Source organism: Amaranthus tricolor, chromosome 13 (assembly GCF_026212465.1).
Source record: "Amaranthus tricolor cultivar Red isolate AtriRed21 chromosome 13, ASM2621246v1, whole genome shotgun sequence".
Taxonomy (NCBI): Eukaryota; Viridiplantae; Streptophyta; class Magnoliopsida; order Caryophyllales; family Amaranthaceae; genus Amaranthus; species Amaranthus tricolor.
This window is the reverse complement of record NC_080059.1, coordinates 14,429,153-14,446,923: the sequence shown is the minus strand read 5'-3', so window position 1 is coordinate 14,446,923 and position 17,771 is coordinate 14,429,153. Positions and strand designations below refer to the sequence as shown.

Genomic DNA, 17,771 nt, shown 5'->3' with positions numbered 1-17,771 from the left:
ATGATGGTGTTATTATGTTCGATGGTGTTAACTGCGAACAGCTTCTTTGCCTTTTTAAAAAATTAAGCACCTGTTCGCGGTTATTAACTGCGAACAGCACCAAACCTCAGGTTTAGAAATTAGACGCTTATTTTTGAAAATAAGTTGATTGTCGTGCTTTTTTTTATAAAATCGCTTATCCATTTCAAATTTTCTACTTCACACCGTCACTCCATCACCACTCAAAATACCCACCAATTAATTATCATTTTTAGAAATCTCATATTTTCTTTCAATTTGGTGATATCTACAGTAGTCTTTGGTAATTTGTTCTTGTATAGTTGTATTACTCCCTCCTATTCATCTTAGGTGTCCCATTTACTTTTGAGGCACTATTTATTTATCACTCTTAAATTGCATTTTATTATTAATCTATAAATTAACACATAGTCTTGTACGATCTTATTTGATTCGTTTTGATGTAAAGATTATTAATATCAACTTTTTATAATTTTTAATTATACATAACTCGATATATTAAGGATTGAATAAATGCATTGGATAGAGTGCATAAAGTAAATGGAACACTTAAGATGAATAGGAGGGAGTATTATTATTATTATTATTATTATTATTATTATTATTAGTGAACTGTTATTGTTGCAATGATAGTTTTGCTGGGGAAATAGTATTATGTGAGGAAAGTCACAATCTTCTCTCTCACTTTCTTTTGGTCCCAATTGCCAATTGCCATGTCTATTCTCTCTATCATTTTAGTCAACTTAGGTCTTCTCTTCCTACAGTTCACTGTTCACATTCACACCTACACTACATTTATCATCTTTTTTTCCAATTCCATTTTTGGAGTCACCTCAAACAAAAATTTTCTGCTCAAATCTTGATTTGGGTACGTAATTTGAGTTTTTGATGATGATTATGGAGTGGATTGAGCTTCTTGCTGTTGGGCCATGCTGATTTCTTGATTTTTCAAGGGAGAAAAATATTTTTCCATTTTTGGGTCCTTTAAATTCAACATATTTTGCTTAAATCTTGATTTGGATGCTTAATTTGAGCTTATGATAATGATTATGAAGTTGGGTTGAGCTTCTTGTTGCTGGATCAAGCTGAAATTATGTGTTCTAGCTGTACAACAAGCAGTTATTAATTTGGTGGTCAGAATTAGGGGTTTCATCACATTTTGACTAATTTTCTCCCCACAATTATTTTAGGTATGTTTCTCTTTTCTAATTACTCACTATTATACAATGCAATTTAATTTTCTTTATCATTAAATTTAATTGAAATATTGGTGTTGGGTGTTTCTTAGTTATTAACATAGTTCACCAATTGAATCCACTATTTGCTTAAAGTGGCTCAAAAATTGCCCAAAACTGTCCATAATTTGCTTTATGCAATTGACAATTGGTAAAAAAATTAGTGAATCATGTGATTGATTGATGATGATTTTATGCTTTGATTTATGCTATTTTTTCTAAACCTTTTTTGGAATCATAGTTCAAGTTTCATGTTAGAAAAATTCTCAAAAAAGGCAATGATGCATATCCGAATCTCCAAACCTGCAGTTAATTAATAATATTGCGGTAATGAAATATTGTTGTATAGCTCTTGAGACCCTTTCATCTTAGAAGTGAATTCAAGAATAAGAGAAACAATAATGTTCTTATTTCCTAAACATACTGCGTGTACCATTTGGGCTTTTTAATACTTCATTTGATTTGTGGCTTGTGTACATGTTTTAATCTATTTCATTAAAGCTGGTGAAAATACGTGGAAGGTTGGCATACCATTGATACTAATAGTTTTAAAATGGAGCCAATTGTGAATCAAGGTCAATTATACAATGGTTTGTTGCTCTTTGCATAAACAAATTTTCTCTTCTTAGTCTTTGAGGTGAGTTTTTGTTCGTAGACCTCGCCAAAGGAGGGATCCTTTAGGAGTGTTGAGCTGTGCCTTTGTCTGTAATAGGAGCGGACATAAAGCCAGGACTTTAAACTTAAGGAAGCCGATGCAATAGAAAAATATCATAGTCCAATGACGGATACATTTGCGAAAAATTATGTTCGAATGAACAATCATATCATACAATCTAATAAAAAGACCGTAAAATTTTTCTACACGGCATTCTCATAGTGATTTGCCATATGGGATAATTCTTACCAAAGGTAACATCAACTTATTCCTTTAATGTATAAGTAGTACTCCCTCCTATTTACCTAATGTGTCCCATTTAACTTTTCACCATTCTTTAGATAGTCAAGTAGGATCACATGTGAGAAAAATATATAGAATTTTTAAATTTTAATAGGGGTAAAGTGGGGTTAGTGGGTGTAAAAGTATGAAAAGGTTAAGTTTAGTAGCAGTAAATTGGTAAAATTAACACACCCAAAATATAAATGGGACATTTATGGTGACTTGATCAAATAAGGAAATGAGACACTTAAAATGAATAGGAGGGAGTATATCACAATTAGATCTGTTGTGTAAAATTTTCTTATGATATTATATTTTTAAATTTTAAAGCTACATAAAATTTTCAATTAAAGTTTCTTAGTGTATGGATTTGCTTTTGTATATTAAAGTATTTACTAATTAATAAAGTTTTTTCATTAATAATTTAATTTCTAAAATATTTTATCAAGAAACAAAAGATACATGATAATCAAAAATTATTTTGCGAATGACAAAGAATCATGATGATAACCTTATTGGAAGATTACCCAAATTTGTCTTAAAAAGTATGTGAATTTTAATTAATACTTATATTAACAACCATATCTTTTTCGTTAAAGGCACCATATATTCTAAAATTCTGTATGTATAAGAAATTTTATAATTTTATACTGATAATATGTAATTGCTTATATTTTTATATATACTGTTATGCTTACAACTTCGTAGATTGCACGATTTTCCATACTAGTACTATGATAAAAATTTAGTTGAGTGCTAGCCAAAATTATTGTCAAATGACTGATACACTTGTAATCAAAATTATAATCGAATGACCAATATACTAGTTACAAATTATCGTCAAATGACAGATATATTAATAAGAAATTATAATCGAATGACCGATACACTAGTTAAAAATCATTAACCAGTGATGAACACTTGCAAAATAATTATATGAAAACGAATTCATAAGTCTTAAGTTTTTGTTTTTAAATAGAACTTTATTTTAATTTCTAAGCAGAGAAGACGAAAAATCTCTTAAATTATTATTATATGAAGATTTGAACTTAGACCTTAAACTTTTTTTCTACTACTTTGATCATTGAATTTTGCTTACCTTGATTTAATGGTATTTAATTAATCTATTTATAATTATGTGTACTTGTTTTGTGATAAATAAAGTCATAGGTGATAGGACCTTTTTACATTGTAATTTTGTACGATTGTTATTTGTTTGTATAAAGTACATTTGAGTTTGATAAAAGAAGAAAATTTATCACAAAAGTTTTGTTTTGGTGGAATCATTACTAGGAATATCTAAGCGGACATTTTTATCCATGGATATCCAAGAACAAAAAAATATGTTGGGCTAAGAAAACACAAGTATACAACAGTAGTCAACTTAGGAAGATCCACTATCAGACTTCCGCCACTATTGTAGCACATTTGTTCTTCTATAACCACATGGACGTTTCCGAAGGTTGGTAGGCCACCATAGAACTCAATCTTTGTCACCGTTAAATAGCAATGCAGGGGGATCAGGGCTGCTGCCATTTCAAATAACACAAAAATTTTGAGTTTGTTGCCTTCTCCTCATCCTTAAACTCTCTTCTCAATCCTCATTGCATCATTTCTCTTTTGCTATCTGTATTGGCGGGTTTGCATCAAAACACTTCGTATTCAATTTTTCCACCAATGTTTCAGATCTCTAATAGTGCTCAATATCAAATTTGTAAACCAAAGCTGTTATATTGATGGTATCGGAAGAGGAAATAGAGAATTTGCTAAGGTTATTTTAGGTTATGGTGGTGGCTTATGGCTGTCTTGATGATTATTTATAGAGATAGTGGTGGTATTGGCAGAAACAAGATGATGTTTTGTTAGAAATCATGGATAAATAAAGGAGAAGGGTGGTGGATTGTTGTTTCCAAGTTAAAAAAGGGGAGAGGAAGGGGTGGGGAACGGTGATTTTTTGTCGACAAAGGGAAAGTGAGGGATGCAATGGTGGGTGGTTCTTTAACGACTAAAATTTCACTTAATAAGAAATAAATTTACCAAATCAAAAATGTTGCATTTATTTTCTCTATAACAATAAACAAATTATTGCGTTTATTTCCAATGCTAAAAACCAAAGTGTTAATTCTTTCATATTAATTGAAAGTATAAACCAAACATCTCATATACACCTCATAGAAGAAAACCAGAAACTAATGCTAAGGGGGAATACCCCTGAGAGACTGAGGAGTATTTAGCTGTAGAGATTAAAAATATTTAATACTCCCTCCGTTCTCAAATGTTCTTCCCATTTGGAATATTCTACCTCAAGAAGAGAGAAATTTAATCTATGTTTTTGACACATTTATAAGATACAATATATCCATGTGAGATCTCGTTAGATTCGTCTTAATGTATACGTTTTTATTATGTATTTTTTATAATTTTTTGTTATATGTATTTAGAGATATTGAGGTTTAAAATTTACATTGAAAACTATGCAAAAAGTAAATGGGAAGAACTATGCAAAAAGTAAATGGGAAGAAAAAAAGAAAAGAAGGGAGTATTATTCATCATCTTTGTCTATGAGATATTATATAGAATTCTAATGAAATTGTTTGTATTTTGCATGAGTGTCTTATAGGAATATTCATGATATGGTAGGGAAGGTGGGTGTTGAGGAAAGAGAAAAATACAAGTTCGTGATGGACAAAGATTCTAATCTGAATCCCCCTTTTGACTACTTGATGCACCCAACCTTCCGCCCATACAACCACTTTTTTACGTATATCATCCCAAGTTATTTAACTTATATCCCTCCGTTAGGAGTTTTATTTTAATATCGCAAGTGTACGGGTGTTGTAGCTTAATTACAGATCAAACCATAAGGAGACTTTGTTTTAAAAAATGATTTAGTTAATCAATTGCTACAGAACAACCAAAAATCGAGAGTTTGAACTAAACTACTTTTGATTTGATATGAAAATGACTTGATGCAATAATATAAAAGCCTAGGGCAAGTCCAATCCCCACTAACATGCATAGGATTAGACAATTAAATTCAATGTTGGTTATGTTATCTAGGTTTTAGGTGAAGAGTTAATTATTCCTTTTCGGGATGCTAATCAACTATTCGTGGATTGAAAAACGTTCTTTCTTAATCTCAACTTTTGTTAGTTTGATTAATTCAATCATCAACAAGACTGGTTAACAACCCAACTCTCAACTTTCGTGGTTTTAAATGGTGATAAAAGGATTTAAATTCCTTTGCACTTAAGACTAATATACATTTCTACCTTAACTTTCGTATTTCAGAACATGAAAAGCATAACAGACTTTAACTTAAGTGGATTATAGCACATTCAATCATCCCTAAACTACAACAAGCAGCAAATTCCTTAAGAAACTAATCAATATGCATATTAGGGTTCATACCAAGCCCTAGAAAGAAAGCTACTCACTAATTATATTCATAAAAGCAATTAAATGTAATAAACAAACATAAACAATAATATTAAACATAATGAAAGGATTAGAAGAGTATTGGTACCTTAACAATGGAGGATGATGAAGAACAAAACCATAGATTTGCAAATAAAAACTTAAATGAAGAAGACCAAGTTTGACAATGGTTGAAGGATTGAAATTACGTAAAAATATTGATTAAAATTGATGCAAGATTAATTAAATGATTAACAAAAGCATAAGTGAAATTAAGGGTTGTAAACTATTCTATGAAAATGATAAAAATGAATAACTTCCCCTCCAAAGAAATTGAAACTGAAAATATATAAATCATAGGGGAATAAGGAAAGAAATGGCTGCTGTTGCCTCTAATTTCGATTGAAGTCCATGCAGCTTCGACCGAAGCTATTATCAGCACAACCCAGGAACTTCGTCACAAGCAGATTCGACTGAACTGGGATAACTTCGGCCGAAGTTGAATAGTCTCGACCGAATCCAGCCTTGATCTCACCCGAGACTTGGCACAACAACATCCAGAATTTTCTTCATCAGGGCTTCGATCGAAGCTAGCATAGTTTCGACCGAAACTTCACTCAATAATGCCCAACGCTTGTGTTTAACTTTGCTTCAATGCGGCTTCGACTGCAGCTATGTAATTTCGACCAAAACTTGGTACAAAATACTCCAAAGCTTTACATGCTTCATGAATTCGATCGAGGCCAATGTAATCATTCTCGAGACCATGCATAGAGCCTCTAAATGGCTTGAAACTTAATCAAATGATCTTCGAACGATCCTCATCTTCGATCAAAGCATTCACGAGCTACAAAATGGTGTCTAAACATGTGATAATGCATCAATGAACCTCGGTAGACATGGTTGAGGACCAGGATGGCTTGAAACTTGGTTGAATCAACTCAAATATCAAACATTAAGGCTCGAAAAGGGATATAATGGTAAATGAACTCAAATCAGCAAATCATGCAAATAATGACCACATTGAACCTCAAAAGGCTAACTAAAGCCCTTGATAAACCAAAAAGAAGAAGCAATAAGTGTAAAATACTACACTTATCCATTACTTGCTCCTTGTGGATTGCTATTTTTGGGCTATTTTGAGCAAATTGCAATTAGCTTGCCGATTATATTGTATTGGTGACTACAAATATACTTCCTTAGTTTTATGCCAAGTGCAACGAAGCATATTTCACAAAAATTATTAAAAGTGGAGAGAAAGAAGCATGGAGTGAGGCGAGTAGGTGGAGAGAATAATATGAGAGAGAGCTAGGGGGAGAAGAGAGAAATAAAGTGGATAAAAAGTGAGGAAAATTACCTTAAAGCAGAAACACTACAATTAATATGACATTTCCCAATATGGGAACGTTGCATCTTGCAACTAAAAAGACATAGAGAAAAATATATTAGTTAGCCCGAGGATTGAAGGGGTTGGAACATAAAGCCGGCCACTCTTGTATCTTTTGCTTTGCTAATGACCTTGACATCCACAGAAGCTGTCCCAGTAAAAATACTCATAAATTGTATAATCATTTCCACAAATATTTGCTTTAGTTTCCACTAGGGTTGCAGACTGGCAGGGGAAATAGAGAGGCTGAGGCCTATGCCATTGCAACTCCATTTGTAGGCTGTAACTTTGTCCTTGAATTTGGACCACACATGTCCTTTCCTAGTTAGCCTACTCATGATTTTTATTTTTTTTCTGGTTTCCATAATTATATGCTGTATTTTCATTAGTGACTCATTGTTCTTGGGCTTTTTAGTTTTAATGTAATGGACTAATAGAATTGCTCAACAAGTTGCCTGTACTTTGTAGTCATGTAAAGTGAAGGTCTGCTGGAAATAACCTTTTGAGGTAAGGGTCGCCACGCAGACTTTTCTGAAAGCAATTGGTACAAGAAGTATTGAGTAACTGGTGTTGAATATGAAAAACTGGCAAACTGGTTGGCTTCTAGTCAAAGTGTTGCTTGCTGATTGACATTTGAATGTGCTTATTTCTTGTGGGATGTTCAGATATCTGATATGTAGTGTTTGTTATCACTTTTTATGTGAATGCTCTGTCTCTCACTCTCCCCACCCCCCCTCTCGCTCGCTCTCTCTCTCTCTCTCTCTCTCTCTCTATTCTATCAAATCAAATCAGTGTTACTAATAAATTGCATGCCATTCTGTTTTAGGTTCATTACATAATATGGTTGGGAGTTTAGGTGGAAGTACCGACCTTGATAGCCAGTCAGTTGACAGCTCCCAAGCTGAGAAATTGCATGTAGAGCCCATCTTCGGACCATTTGTTTGCCCTTTAACAAAGCAAGTCATGCGCGATCCGGTTGCAATAGAAAATGGGCACACATTTGAACGAGAGGCAATTGAGCAATGGTTTAAAGAATGCAAGGAGAGTGGAAGGAAGCCTATATGTCCATTAACTTTGAAAGATCTAAAAACCACAAATTTGAACCCTAGTATAGCTCTAAGGAACACGATTGAAGAATGGACTGCTAGAAATGAAGCCGCTCAGCTTGATATGGCACGTAGATCATTATCAACAGGCACTTCAGAAGAGGAAATTTTTGAAGCTTTGAAATGTGTGGAAAATATTTCAAAAGAAAGCAGATATAACAAACATGCAGTTCATAATTCAGAGATAGTACATTTAATTATTGAAATGCTTAGGAATAGCAGCTGGAAAGTTCGAATTAAAGCATTGGAAACTCTTCGGGTCATAGCAGAACAAGACTCAGATATGAAGGTTATTTTCTGGTTGAATATTTTATTCAATGTCTGATTCTCTTTCTAAAAAAAGTAGTTGATGAATCCAGAGAAAGTATTCATTTTGCATATGATATAGTGTAAACTCATGAATTTCCCCCATAGTGTTATCAATTATTGACCTATTTATACAAAACGATACAAACTTGATTTGATGACCGATGTAGAATATTCTAGGAACATATCACCTGTGCAAAAATACGGTTTTGGTCATGGTTAAGTTAAAGGTCGTAAAATTAATTTTGCGGCTATGTCAACGCGGCTTGTATTTCAATCACGTTAAACTCAAAAACCTTATGATTTGGTAATACGGACTTATTTTTGCACTATGATACCACCAGGAAATTTCAAAAGTATTAGCATTCGAGAAATGTGATCTCATTATGAAGGAAGAATCTAAAAAGAGAAAAATAATGGATATTGTTGGTTACCCTGATGAATGTCTAATGAGTTAAAAAAAACGCTTGTGTTATCTTTCTATGAGTGATCTTCCCTTGACATATTATTCTGGCTACTTCCTTTCAGTATAGAAGGCATAATGTGATGGAAGTTTATATTTGAGCTTTAATTATGTTTTGCAGGAAGTTATGGGTGAAGGAGGTACTGTACGTACTATAGTGAAGTTCTTGTCAGAGGGGGTTTCGGAGAAGGAGAAAGAAGAAGCAATCTCTTTGCTATATGAGCTTTCTAAATCTAAAAAACTTTCTGAGAAAATTGGCTCAACCAGTGGAGCTATTCTATTCTTGGTTAGGATGACTAGTAGTAAGTCAACAGAAAACATTTCCACTGTTGAGAATGCTCATAAAACACTTGATAATCTGGTACAGAGCGAAAATAATGTGCGGCTGATGGCAGAAAATGGTAGATTGCAGCCTCTCTTGAAATTGCTTCTTGAAGGTGTTTGCTCTCACTTTACTACTACTGATTATTTGTCCCTGATTTGTCTGCGTCAAAGTCAAAATAAGGTGTATTTGTTACCCAAACACACTTTTGTACTATCCCATAGGATAGGACAGTCTTGGTGGGCAACTGATTTTTGCTGCTTCTATATCTTAGGAGCTTAAATTTAACATTGATTCTCACGTATTATATGGTTAAGGTTGTGTTTGGATTGAGAGAATTAGAGGGAACGTAGCAAATGGATTTGAAGGGGTGTATCTTCCTTTGTTTGGATAACAATTTTAGAGGGAAAAGATTTGGAAGGAAGGGATGTGAAGGGGTTTCGTTCTTAATTTTGTTAATGGCTAAATGGTTTCCACTTCCTCTCCTCTGCCTTGCCAAGAAGCTTTCCTTATTATTTTCTCTCCCTCCTTTTCCTTCCTTCCCTCCCTTCCCATTCTATTCCTTTCCTTTGCCTCCTAAACTGTCATCTAAACAAAGTTTATGTTTATTTTTTTGGATTCGTTGTCTTCCTCGTCTTCATCACCATGACCATCATCTTAACACATCTATCTCTCACCCCTTTGTACTGTCAGCACCGTCCAGCCCCTTCTGTCTTTGTTCATGTTAAGCCCGTTTTGGCCACAACGACCCCTGAACCTAATCCACTTTGGACCTTAATTCAACAGCTCACTAAAATTTCTTCATTGCTCCGAATCAATAAAATTTCAAGCATGGGACAGGGAATGAACATTTGTCCCAAAGTCCGTACTAAAAACACGTTCCTGATATTGGCTGTAATAAAGAACAAGTGGTATGGCAGTGGCCGGTTTAGCGGAGGACTTGAATCGATTGAGGGGGTGGTAGTGGTGTCTTAGGATAGGACTTTCTGGGATTGTGGCACCGGTGTTTTGGGTTGTGCCGTGCCAGGTTGAGCTAGAGGTTGCGAACTGATTGTTTTTGATTGGGTTCTATGATGTCTATTTGGCCAATTAAGTTGAGTTTATATTTAGGTAGTTGCCTATACGAATCAATTTTGTCCTTTTGGGTCATATTTTGGATGATTTTTTCCAATTAAATTATGAATAACTCAATTGTTAGTCCTTAACTTTTGGATTAATTTGTTAATACTGCCCTAACTAAAATTAGAAGGTTTATTTGTTAAAGTGATGTGGCAGAGAACTAGGCTTTCCAATGAGGCTTGTCCAAACATTAACCGATAGAAATCTTGACTTGCTCTTTCATCACGCTTGGAGGTTATTAACAGCTATTAGAGCTCTTTCTTTTTGGACATGAGAGAAGATGATTGAAGTAGCGTCTTCCTTAATTAATATGTTATCAATCACTTTGAGCATGTTGACATGCTTATGAAATATAGTTATGCTTTGTTGTAAACCCCCTATTCAAATTTAAAACTGATCATTAATGGCAAGTGCTTACCATGTAACACTCCATCTCACCAAAATCGCTACATTTTGCTTTTGTTATTTTGAAGTGTAGTGGGAAGTAAATGGGAGATCTTGCGTGTTAATAGTGTAGATGTGAATGAAGAGAGAGTGCGGAAGTAAATTGCTACATCAAAATGGAAATGTAGCAAGCTAAGTGGGACAGAGGAATTTTAATTTGTTATTCAAATTTCACAATAAAAACCTCGTAAGATCGCTGCATTTATAAACGGGGATGTCTTTTGTGACAATATTTGATGAAATGTGTACATGGTTTGATTCAAGCCTTTTGTATTCTTTTCTTATTTTCATAGGAACTCCTGATACTAAATTAGCAATGGCTTCAATCCTTGGTGACCTGGTTCTGAATAATGAATTTAAGGTACAGGTAGCTGAAACTGTGGGTTCAGCACTCGTCAATCTTATAAGAAATCATGACATAGAATCTAGAGAAGCCTCCTTGAAAGCGCTGAATCAGATATCATCATGTGATGCAAGTGCCAAAGTCTTAATTGAAGCTGGAATTCTTCCTCCGTTGGTGAATGACCTTTTTGGTTATGGGGGTGCCAAACATCTTCCCGTGCGGCTCAAAGAGGTTTCGGCTACTATTCTTTCAAATGTGGTGAATTCAGGATACGAAGTTGATTCAATTATAATAGGGCCTGAAAACCAGAGTCTAATTTCCCAAGATACAATACACAGGCTCCTTCAACTGATCAACAACACGGGTCCATCAATTGCTTGCAAGCTTCTCCAGGTTCTTGTCGGACTAACCAGTTATCGTAAAACGGTTCTAAATGTGGTTGCTGCCATAAAAAATTTGGGTGCTACTGTCAGTTTGGTCCAGTTCATTGAGGAGCGGGATCTGTGTTTAGCTGGCATAAAACTTCTGCATAATCTCTCAACTTTCATGGCAGAAGAACTAGCTGATGCTTTACTTGCTGCTGATCAGCTTGGAGCCCTTGTCAGAACTATTTCAGATAACAATGGAATCACCGAAGAGCAAGCTGCCGCAGTTGGGTTATTGGCTGAACTTCCAGAAAAACATCTTGCTCTAACTCGAAGAATGCTTGAAGAAGATGCTTTTAGGCTTATCTTATCTAGAGTGTTAAGGATCAGGCATGGGGAGGCAAGGGGTGGTCGCTTCATAACTCCATACTTAGAAGGGCTAGTTCGATCTCTTGCTAGGGTGACATACGTGATAGCTGAAGATCCCGAGTCACTGGCATTTTGCCGTGACAATAATCTCAGAGAGGTATTCACCGAGTTACTTCATGCCAATGGGATTGACAATGTTCAAATAGCTTCCGCAGGGGCTTTAGAAAACCTTTCTCGAATATCCAAAAATTTGACTAAAAAGCCCAATCGTCCACCACCTGGTATGTTTGCATCAATATTTGCTTGTTTTAGCAGACCCCAAGAAATATCTGGATTATGCATGGTTCATCAAGGTCTCTGTTCTTTGAAGGAGACATTTTGCCTCGTGGAGGATCATGCCATTGAAAAGCTGGTCGCCCTTTTAGATCACTCGAATGACAAAGTTATTGAGGCTTCACTTGCTGCTTTGTCCACTTTGTTAGATGATGGAGTAAGCATTGAAAATGGGGTCATAATATTGCACAACTCTGATGCAACGAAACCCATTTTAGATATTTTGGTGGATAACCGAACAGAAAACCTGCGGAACAAGGTAGTTTGGGTAGTTGAGAGACTCTTACGGATTGATCAAATCGCATATCAAATTTCAAACAATCAAAGTGTTGGAACCGCACTTGTTGATGCTTTCCAGCATGGAGACAACCACACTCGACAAATTGCTGAGCGTGCCTTGAAGCACATCGATAGGATTCCAAACTTCTCGGGGATATTCCCCAACAACGGATAGTTACTGGTTCTCTCTCTCTCTCTCTCTCTATTTTGCTTCCGGAGAACTAATCTGCATAGTGAAGACTTGATACACACAAATCACAACCCATCTCACAAAAGTTCGTAAGTTTGTTATGTCAGTGTTCTGTTACTCCATTGTTTCAATCTTTTTTATTTATAATATTATTTCCAGCATCATTGAGAAACTTGTAAATTTTGGTAATTCTTACCTTATATTCGAGTGTAGAATCACATTATGCACAATTTAATTTCTCAAACTAAAAGCAATATGAGTGATTTTGAATTGATATTCGCGCTTTCTTTCGGTCGTTCTGCCTCATCCTTTTTAGGATTCAGAACTGATAATTACACAGTAGCTGCTGTCAACATTGCATCTCAGGTGTAGCAGCCTCTCTTTGGTTTTGAAACGCCCGTAAAAGCCAGCCAGCTTATAATGTTGTATTACATTTAGATAAGGAATTTCTAATCCACACCCTTCCTAATCCATAGCACCGCATCCATGGGCAAGGTAAGGTTTTTGTATACAGTTTTGATGCTGTACACACAAGTACACTCTTCCATTGATTCATGTTTATACCCACCATCTCATCAATAACCTTCACAATTTGTCACAATTTGTCTCATTATTCAACTTGTGTTTTTCTTTCATGGATAAAATGATTTTCACAAATTCTTGTAAGAGAGACCATCTCTAATTAGGCTGGTCAATTATATAATTTTTAAAATATTGTAAATAAACATTAAGAATAATGTAAGCAGACATTTAAAATATTGAAAGTAAACATTAAAAATACAGTAAGTAAGCATTAAGAGTAATATGAGCAGACATTAAGAATATTGTTAGAATCTTGTAGTCATCACATACATTCTTGAAAAGTTCCTATGTTGTTTATGGTTTTTTTTCCTCCTACCTACTTATTGGTAATGTGATTATGAAAAGGGTGTGTGAAGTCATAATCAAAATAAAAAATTTAGTAAATCTCATAACAAACTCAGATGAAATAGAGAAAGAGTAATTTGTTAGATGACAAAAGATGATTAAGTAGGTATGATGAGCTGTCAACTTGATCATAACAAACAAATGAAGTACAGTTAGTGATCAGTAGAGGAAATTAAAAACCCAATTAGTAAATGATTAAGATGTGTGGTCTATTAATTATGGAACTAATACCAACAACTGGCCACTGTCTGTCATGAATCATGAATCATGATACAAATACAATTCACATACATTTATGAGAAAACACTGATCACAAAATTTCCTGTTTTCACATTAACAATCAAAATTAACTAAAAATGTATCATTCATACATGGATCCAGTTCAAGCTTGTTTGGTGTAAACTGGAAACAGAATATAAATTAATTTTTTTTAAAAAAAATGGTACATCTGAGTGTGTTGATCAGACTAAAAGATACTTCAATCACAGTCCATGGGCATGTTAGTAACTTAGTAACATCTATGTTATTCGGACTTCTTAATGTCATCTCAAGTACTGGTATATATCACTTGGACAAATGTATGTTGTTGCGTGTCTGGCATCGAGAAACGAGTCCGAGTAACATAGAGCAAGGTGTATTAAGCACGCGAAAAATTCGTCAACAGGATGTCCAAGACTTCCAAAAACAAGCTAATATAGGCCAGTTGGCACACAAATTTATGGGTTTTAGAGTGAACTAAACAAGGGGTTCAGAGATGAACAGCCACCATAGTTTTAGTCACGCATGAGGATGCATCAAGTTCATGAGCTACGCGGTTCCTTGATATATGACTCCACTTCACAAACTTATCTGATACATCGCAGACGGTAAAGAAGTCCAACACTTGTCCAAATATTTTGAACATTTCAACTCCAAAGATGAGATTTTTATCAGCAACAAATGCAGCATTCCAATCCATTGGGGCATCGGGATGGATTGATACCTCGGTCCAAGCAAGATACATAAGGTCGAGCTCCCACATCTTTCGGATGGCCTTGTTTCTCCTACCTATTTGACCATCTCCTTCACACCAAGAGACAGAAAGCATGAACAAACGGCTATTGCATGAGACAAGTTTAGGGTAATATTCATGGACACGAGGGGGTGTGGGAGTGGTTTGGATGATGTTCCAGTATCCCCTTTTTATGTCATAGCCAGCTAGTTTATCAGATTCTGAATATACTATGAATGTCCCATTACAAACAACTCCAGAACAAACAATGCCAAAATCCACAGGAAGTTTTTGGATTTCAGTCCATTTGTTTGATACAGAGTCGTATAGCTCACTGGAATCAACATGCTCGTCCCAAGAACCAAGACCACCAATAGCTATCAGCACAAACCTCTTACCGTCCCTTACGCTTGAAGTCTCACTTCTTTGTTTCAAAGGCCTGCATTGGTTTTTAATTGGAGACAAAAAACTGGCATTTTCATCGGACAAGCTTCGGAGCTGTCGTCTGACTGAAAGTCGGTGGGGATCTTCATACACATCAGAGACCCCACCAAGCCTTGATCTAGAAAGGCGCCTATCTTGCCGGTTTGATTGACTGTGAATAACAGGACAATCTGCGCTCACCTCAGCAATCCCAAGAACAGGAGAAGATCTAGCATACTTCATGGAAGCTACTTTACGCCAAGATTTTGTGGACGGGCTAAACACCAACACGCTCTTATGTGTCTTGAATGAACTTCTATCTACACTTCCAAAACTAGTCAGGCTAGAACACCCTCCAACAACAAATATCTCATCTCGCATGCTGGCAACAGAATACATGAACCGTCCTCTGAGAACTTCTGCATTTACGGTATGCGATTGCTTAAGGGAAACATCAAGCACATGTATTTCACCAGAGCAGTAACCATCCTTAACAGCACCAAATACAAATATCCAGGGAGTCTGATAAAGACCTTCGCTTCGCATTTGCATAAATCGAGGAGTAGTTGTCAAGTAATTCCATTTCTTGCACACAAGACGAGCATTCATGAGACTTGACAAAGGAAGCCTCATCAAACACATTTCTAAAATATCATCCGGAAGTGAAAGATTCATTCTACCATTTCTTTGTGATTCGTCGAATTCTAATTCCTTACGATTATTTCGCTTCCAAAACCGATCCTTCCTTCCATATGAGAAGCAGTCCACTCCTGTTTCCTCAGCCCCGCACGTGGGTTTATATCCTTTTCCATCTTCACTAGCACTTGACCTCCTCCTATTACTCGAATCTCCAACCTCTTCACCGGTGTCAGCACCTACTTTGCATCCTCCACCTCGTCCATACAGGGCGAGACATCTCAAAGAAAATCCATTAGTAGTTTCCTCTTCATCCCCAGCACTTCTGTGAATCCTCTTCTTCCTTAATTTCTGGCTGACAGTTCTAACTAGCTTTTTAGATACACTCAGAGACTCCATATCCTGGCGAAGGCCATCTTCAACAATATCTCTATCAACAAACATTACAAATATGACTGCAATCAACAGCTAATATAACCCAGTTTGCAACTGTCCCCTTCTCAAACCCTCCCAAATGTCTCTCCCCATTCACAAGGCAGCAACAATATATACACCTATATAGACACAAAATCAGTTTATTTTCGATGAATTTCTCAAGAAAATGATATTTATTTTTAATAAAAAGAATCTGCTTTAGACAAAGTTGATACATTGATGAGAAAAACCTTAACACTTGCAAAAATATAACCTATTTCACTAGCGAAGTTTATAGGATCATATCACCTCAAAATGGTACAAGATAGCTGTAATAAATAGCCAGTTTGAAAAAGAAAGAACAAGAAAATACAAATCTTGGGAATCAGGGCATACATAATTCAACCTTTTTCATCAAACACAATACAAGATAAATCAAAAGATACAAATTTTACCAAATTTCTCCTACCAACAAGAAATAATCCATTCACGGAAAAGGAAAAAAGAACAGAAAAATTAAAACAGAAAACGGAGAAAAGGAATCTGCTAGCAACCCATTAAGCATTTCAAGACATAAACATCAAGCACAATACAAGAAAATTCAAAAAAGATACAAACTTTACCAAGTTTTACTGACCAAAAGCAAGATATTCAATATACAAAACAATAACAAAAAATGAATAAAATTAAAATTAGAAAGTAGAAATGAAATCTATGAGTAACCCATTTCGCATTTTCAGTCATAAACTCCCAAGTGACTAATGAAAAAACAGAATCCAATCATTATCACATCAGAAAAACCAAATGAACCCAGAAAGATTAAATGAGACAAAATAATGAACAGATCTGTCACCAAATCATCAGATTAGAGTGCATGTCAAAATCAACTCAAGACTCATTATTCTTCTAACTAAAATCAAACAGACAACAGACCCACCTTGGATATTCTTCAAATCAATAACACAACAATCAAAAGATTGATAAACTGAAGCTAAAAAGATCACCCAACATTTTTATCAATCCAATAACTCTTATACTACTACTTTGTAAAAAAAACAAAAAGGTAGGTCTTTTGAATTTAGGAAAAGGAACAAATGGGTTGTTTTTGAAAATTAGAATGGGGGTCAAAAAGAATTAATTTCACTAGAATTATTAGGTTTTTGTCATTGTTGGGTAAGAAAGATCCAAATAGATGTAGGTTGTCTGCAAGAAGATAAAGGGGAAGGTGGGAAAAAGAGTAGTAGGACATAAATATTTAGGAAATGGAATTAATTTTGATATGCAAATTGTAAAAGAGACTAGAAAAAAGGGGGACAAGACACAATGAAAAACACTCTTAACAACATCAAAAACGACACACAAAGACCACAACTATAACTTTTTTTTTTTATTATCCTATTCCATATGGCATTCCCTCTATCGTCACTTTTCAACTTTTGAATTTAGTGTGTTTTATATCTTCTCTATGTTTCTATGAAATTAAAAAAAAGTTTTTAAAAAATTATGAAAGATAATATATTAATTTTGTTAAAAGATAGGAAAACTATAGGGAGAAATATAAGGGATTGATGTATGATTCGTATATATCAATGTATTCACCTTATTATTATAATACATGAGTAATCCCTTTTATATTAAGCAATAGAACATTATTCAAGTACTATTTGCTATTGTACAAAAGGATTGAATTGCAACTTTCAATGCATTTACAATCTTATCTATTTCTAACACTCCCCCTTGAATGCAT

At 34.9% G+C, this 17,771-nt stretch overlaps 2 protein-coding genes across 2 annotated transcripts; one reads left to right on the top strand and one right to left on the bottom strand.

Moving 5' to 3' along the window:
- Nucleotides 1-663: 663 nt before the first annotated feature.
- On the top strand, nucleotides 664-13,366 carry LOC130798134 (U-box domain-containing protein 44-like). The gene is made up of 4 exons (XM_057661014.1): nucleotides 664-1,208; nucleotides 7,821-8,389; nucleotides 8,991-9,306; nucleotides 11,048-13,366. Exons 2-4 carry the CDS (start codon nucleotides 7,835-7,837, stop codon nucleotides 12,616-12,618), a joined length of 2,442 nt encoding a protein of 813 aa, XP_057516997.1. The 5' UTR covers nucleotides 664-1,208; nucleotides 7,821-7,834; the 3' UTR covers nucleotides 12,619-13,366.
- A 501-nt stretch (nucleotides 13,367-13,867) lies between these two features.
- Nucleotides 13,868-17,336, bottom strand: LOC130798135 (F-box/kelch-repeat protein At5g42350-like). The gene is made up of 2 exons (XM_057661015.1): nucleotides 16,962-17,336; nucleotides 13,868-16,164 (listed from the first exon to the last, which is right to left on the bottom strand). Exon 2 carries the CDS (start codon nucleotides 16,052-16,054, stop codon nucleotides 14,309-14,311), a length of 1,746 nt encoding a protein of 581 aa, XP_057516998.1. The 5' UTR covers nucleotides 16,055-16,164; nucleotides 16,962-17,336; the 3' UTR covers nucleotides 13,868-14,308.
- Nucleotides 17,337-17,771: the final 435 nt, after the last annotated feature.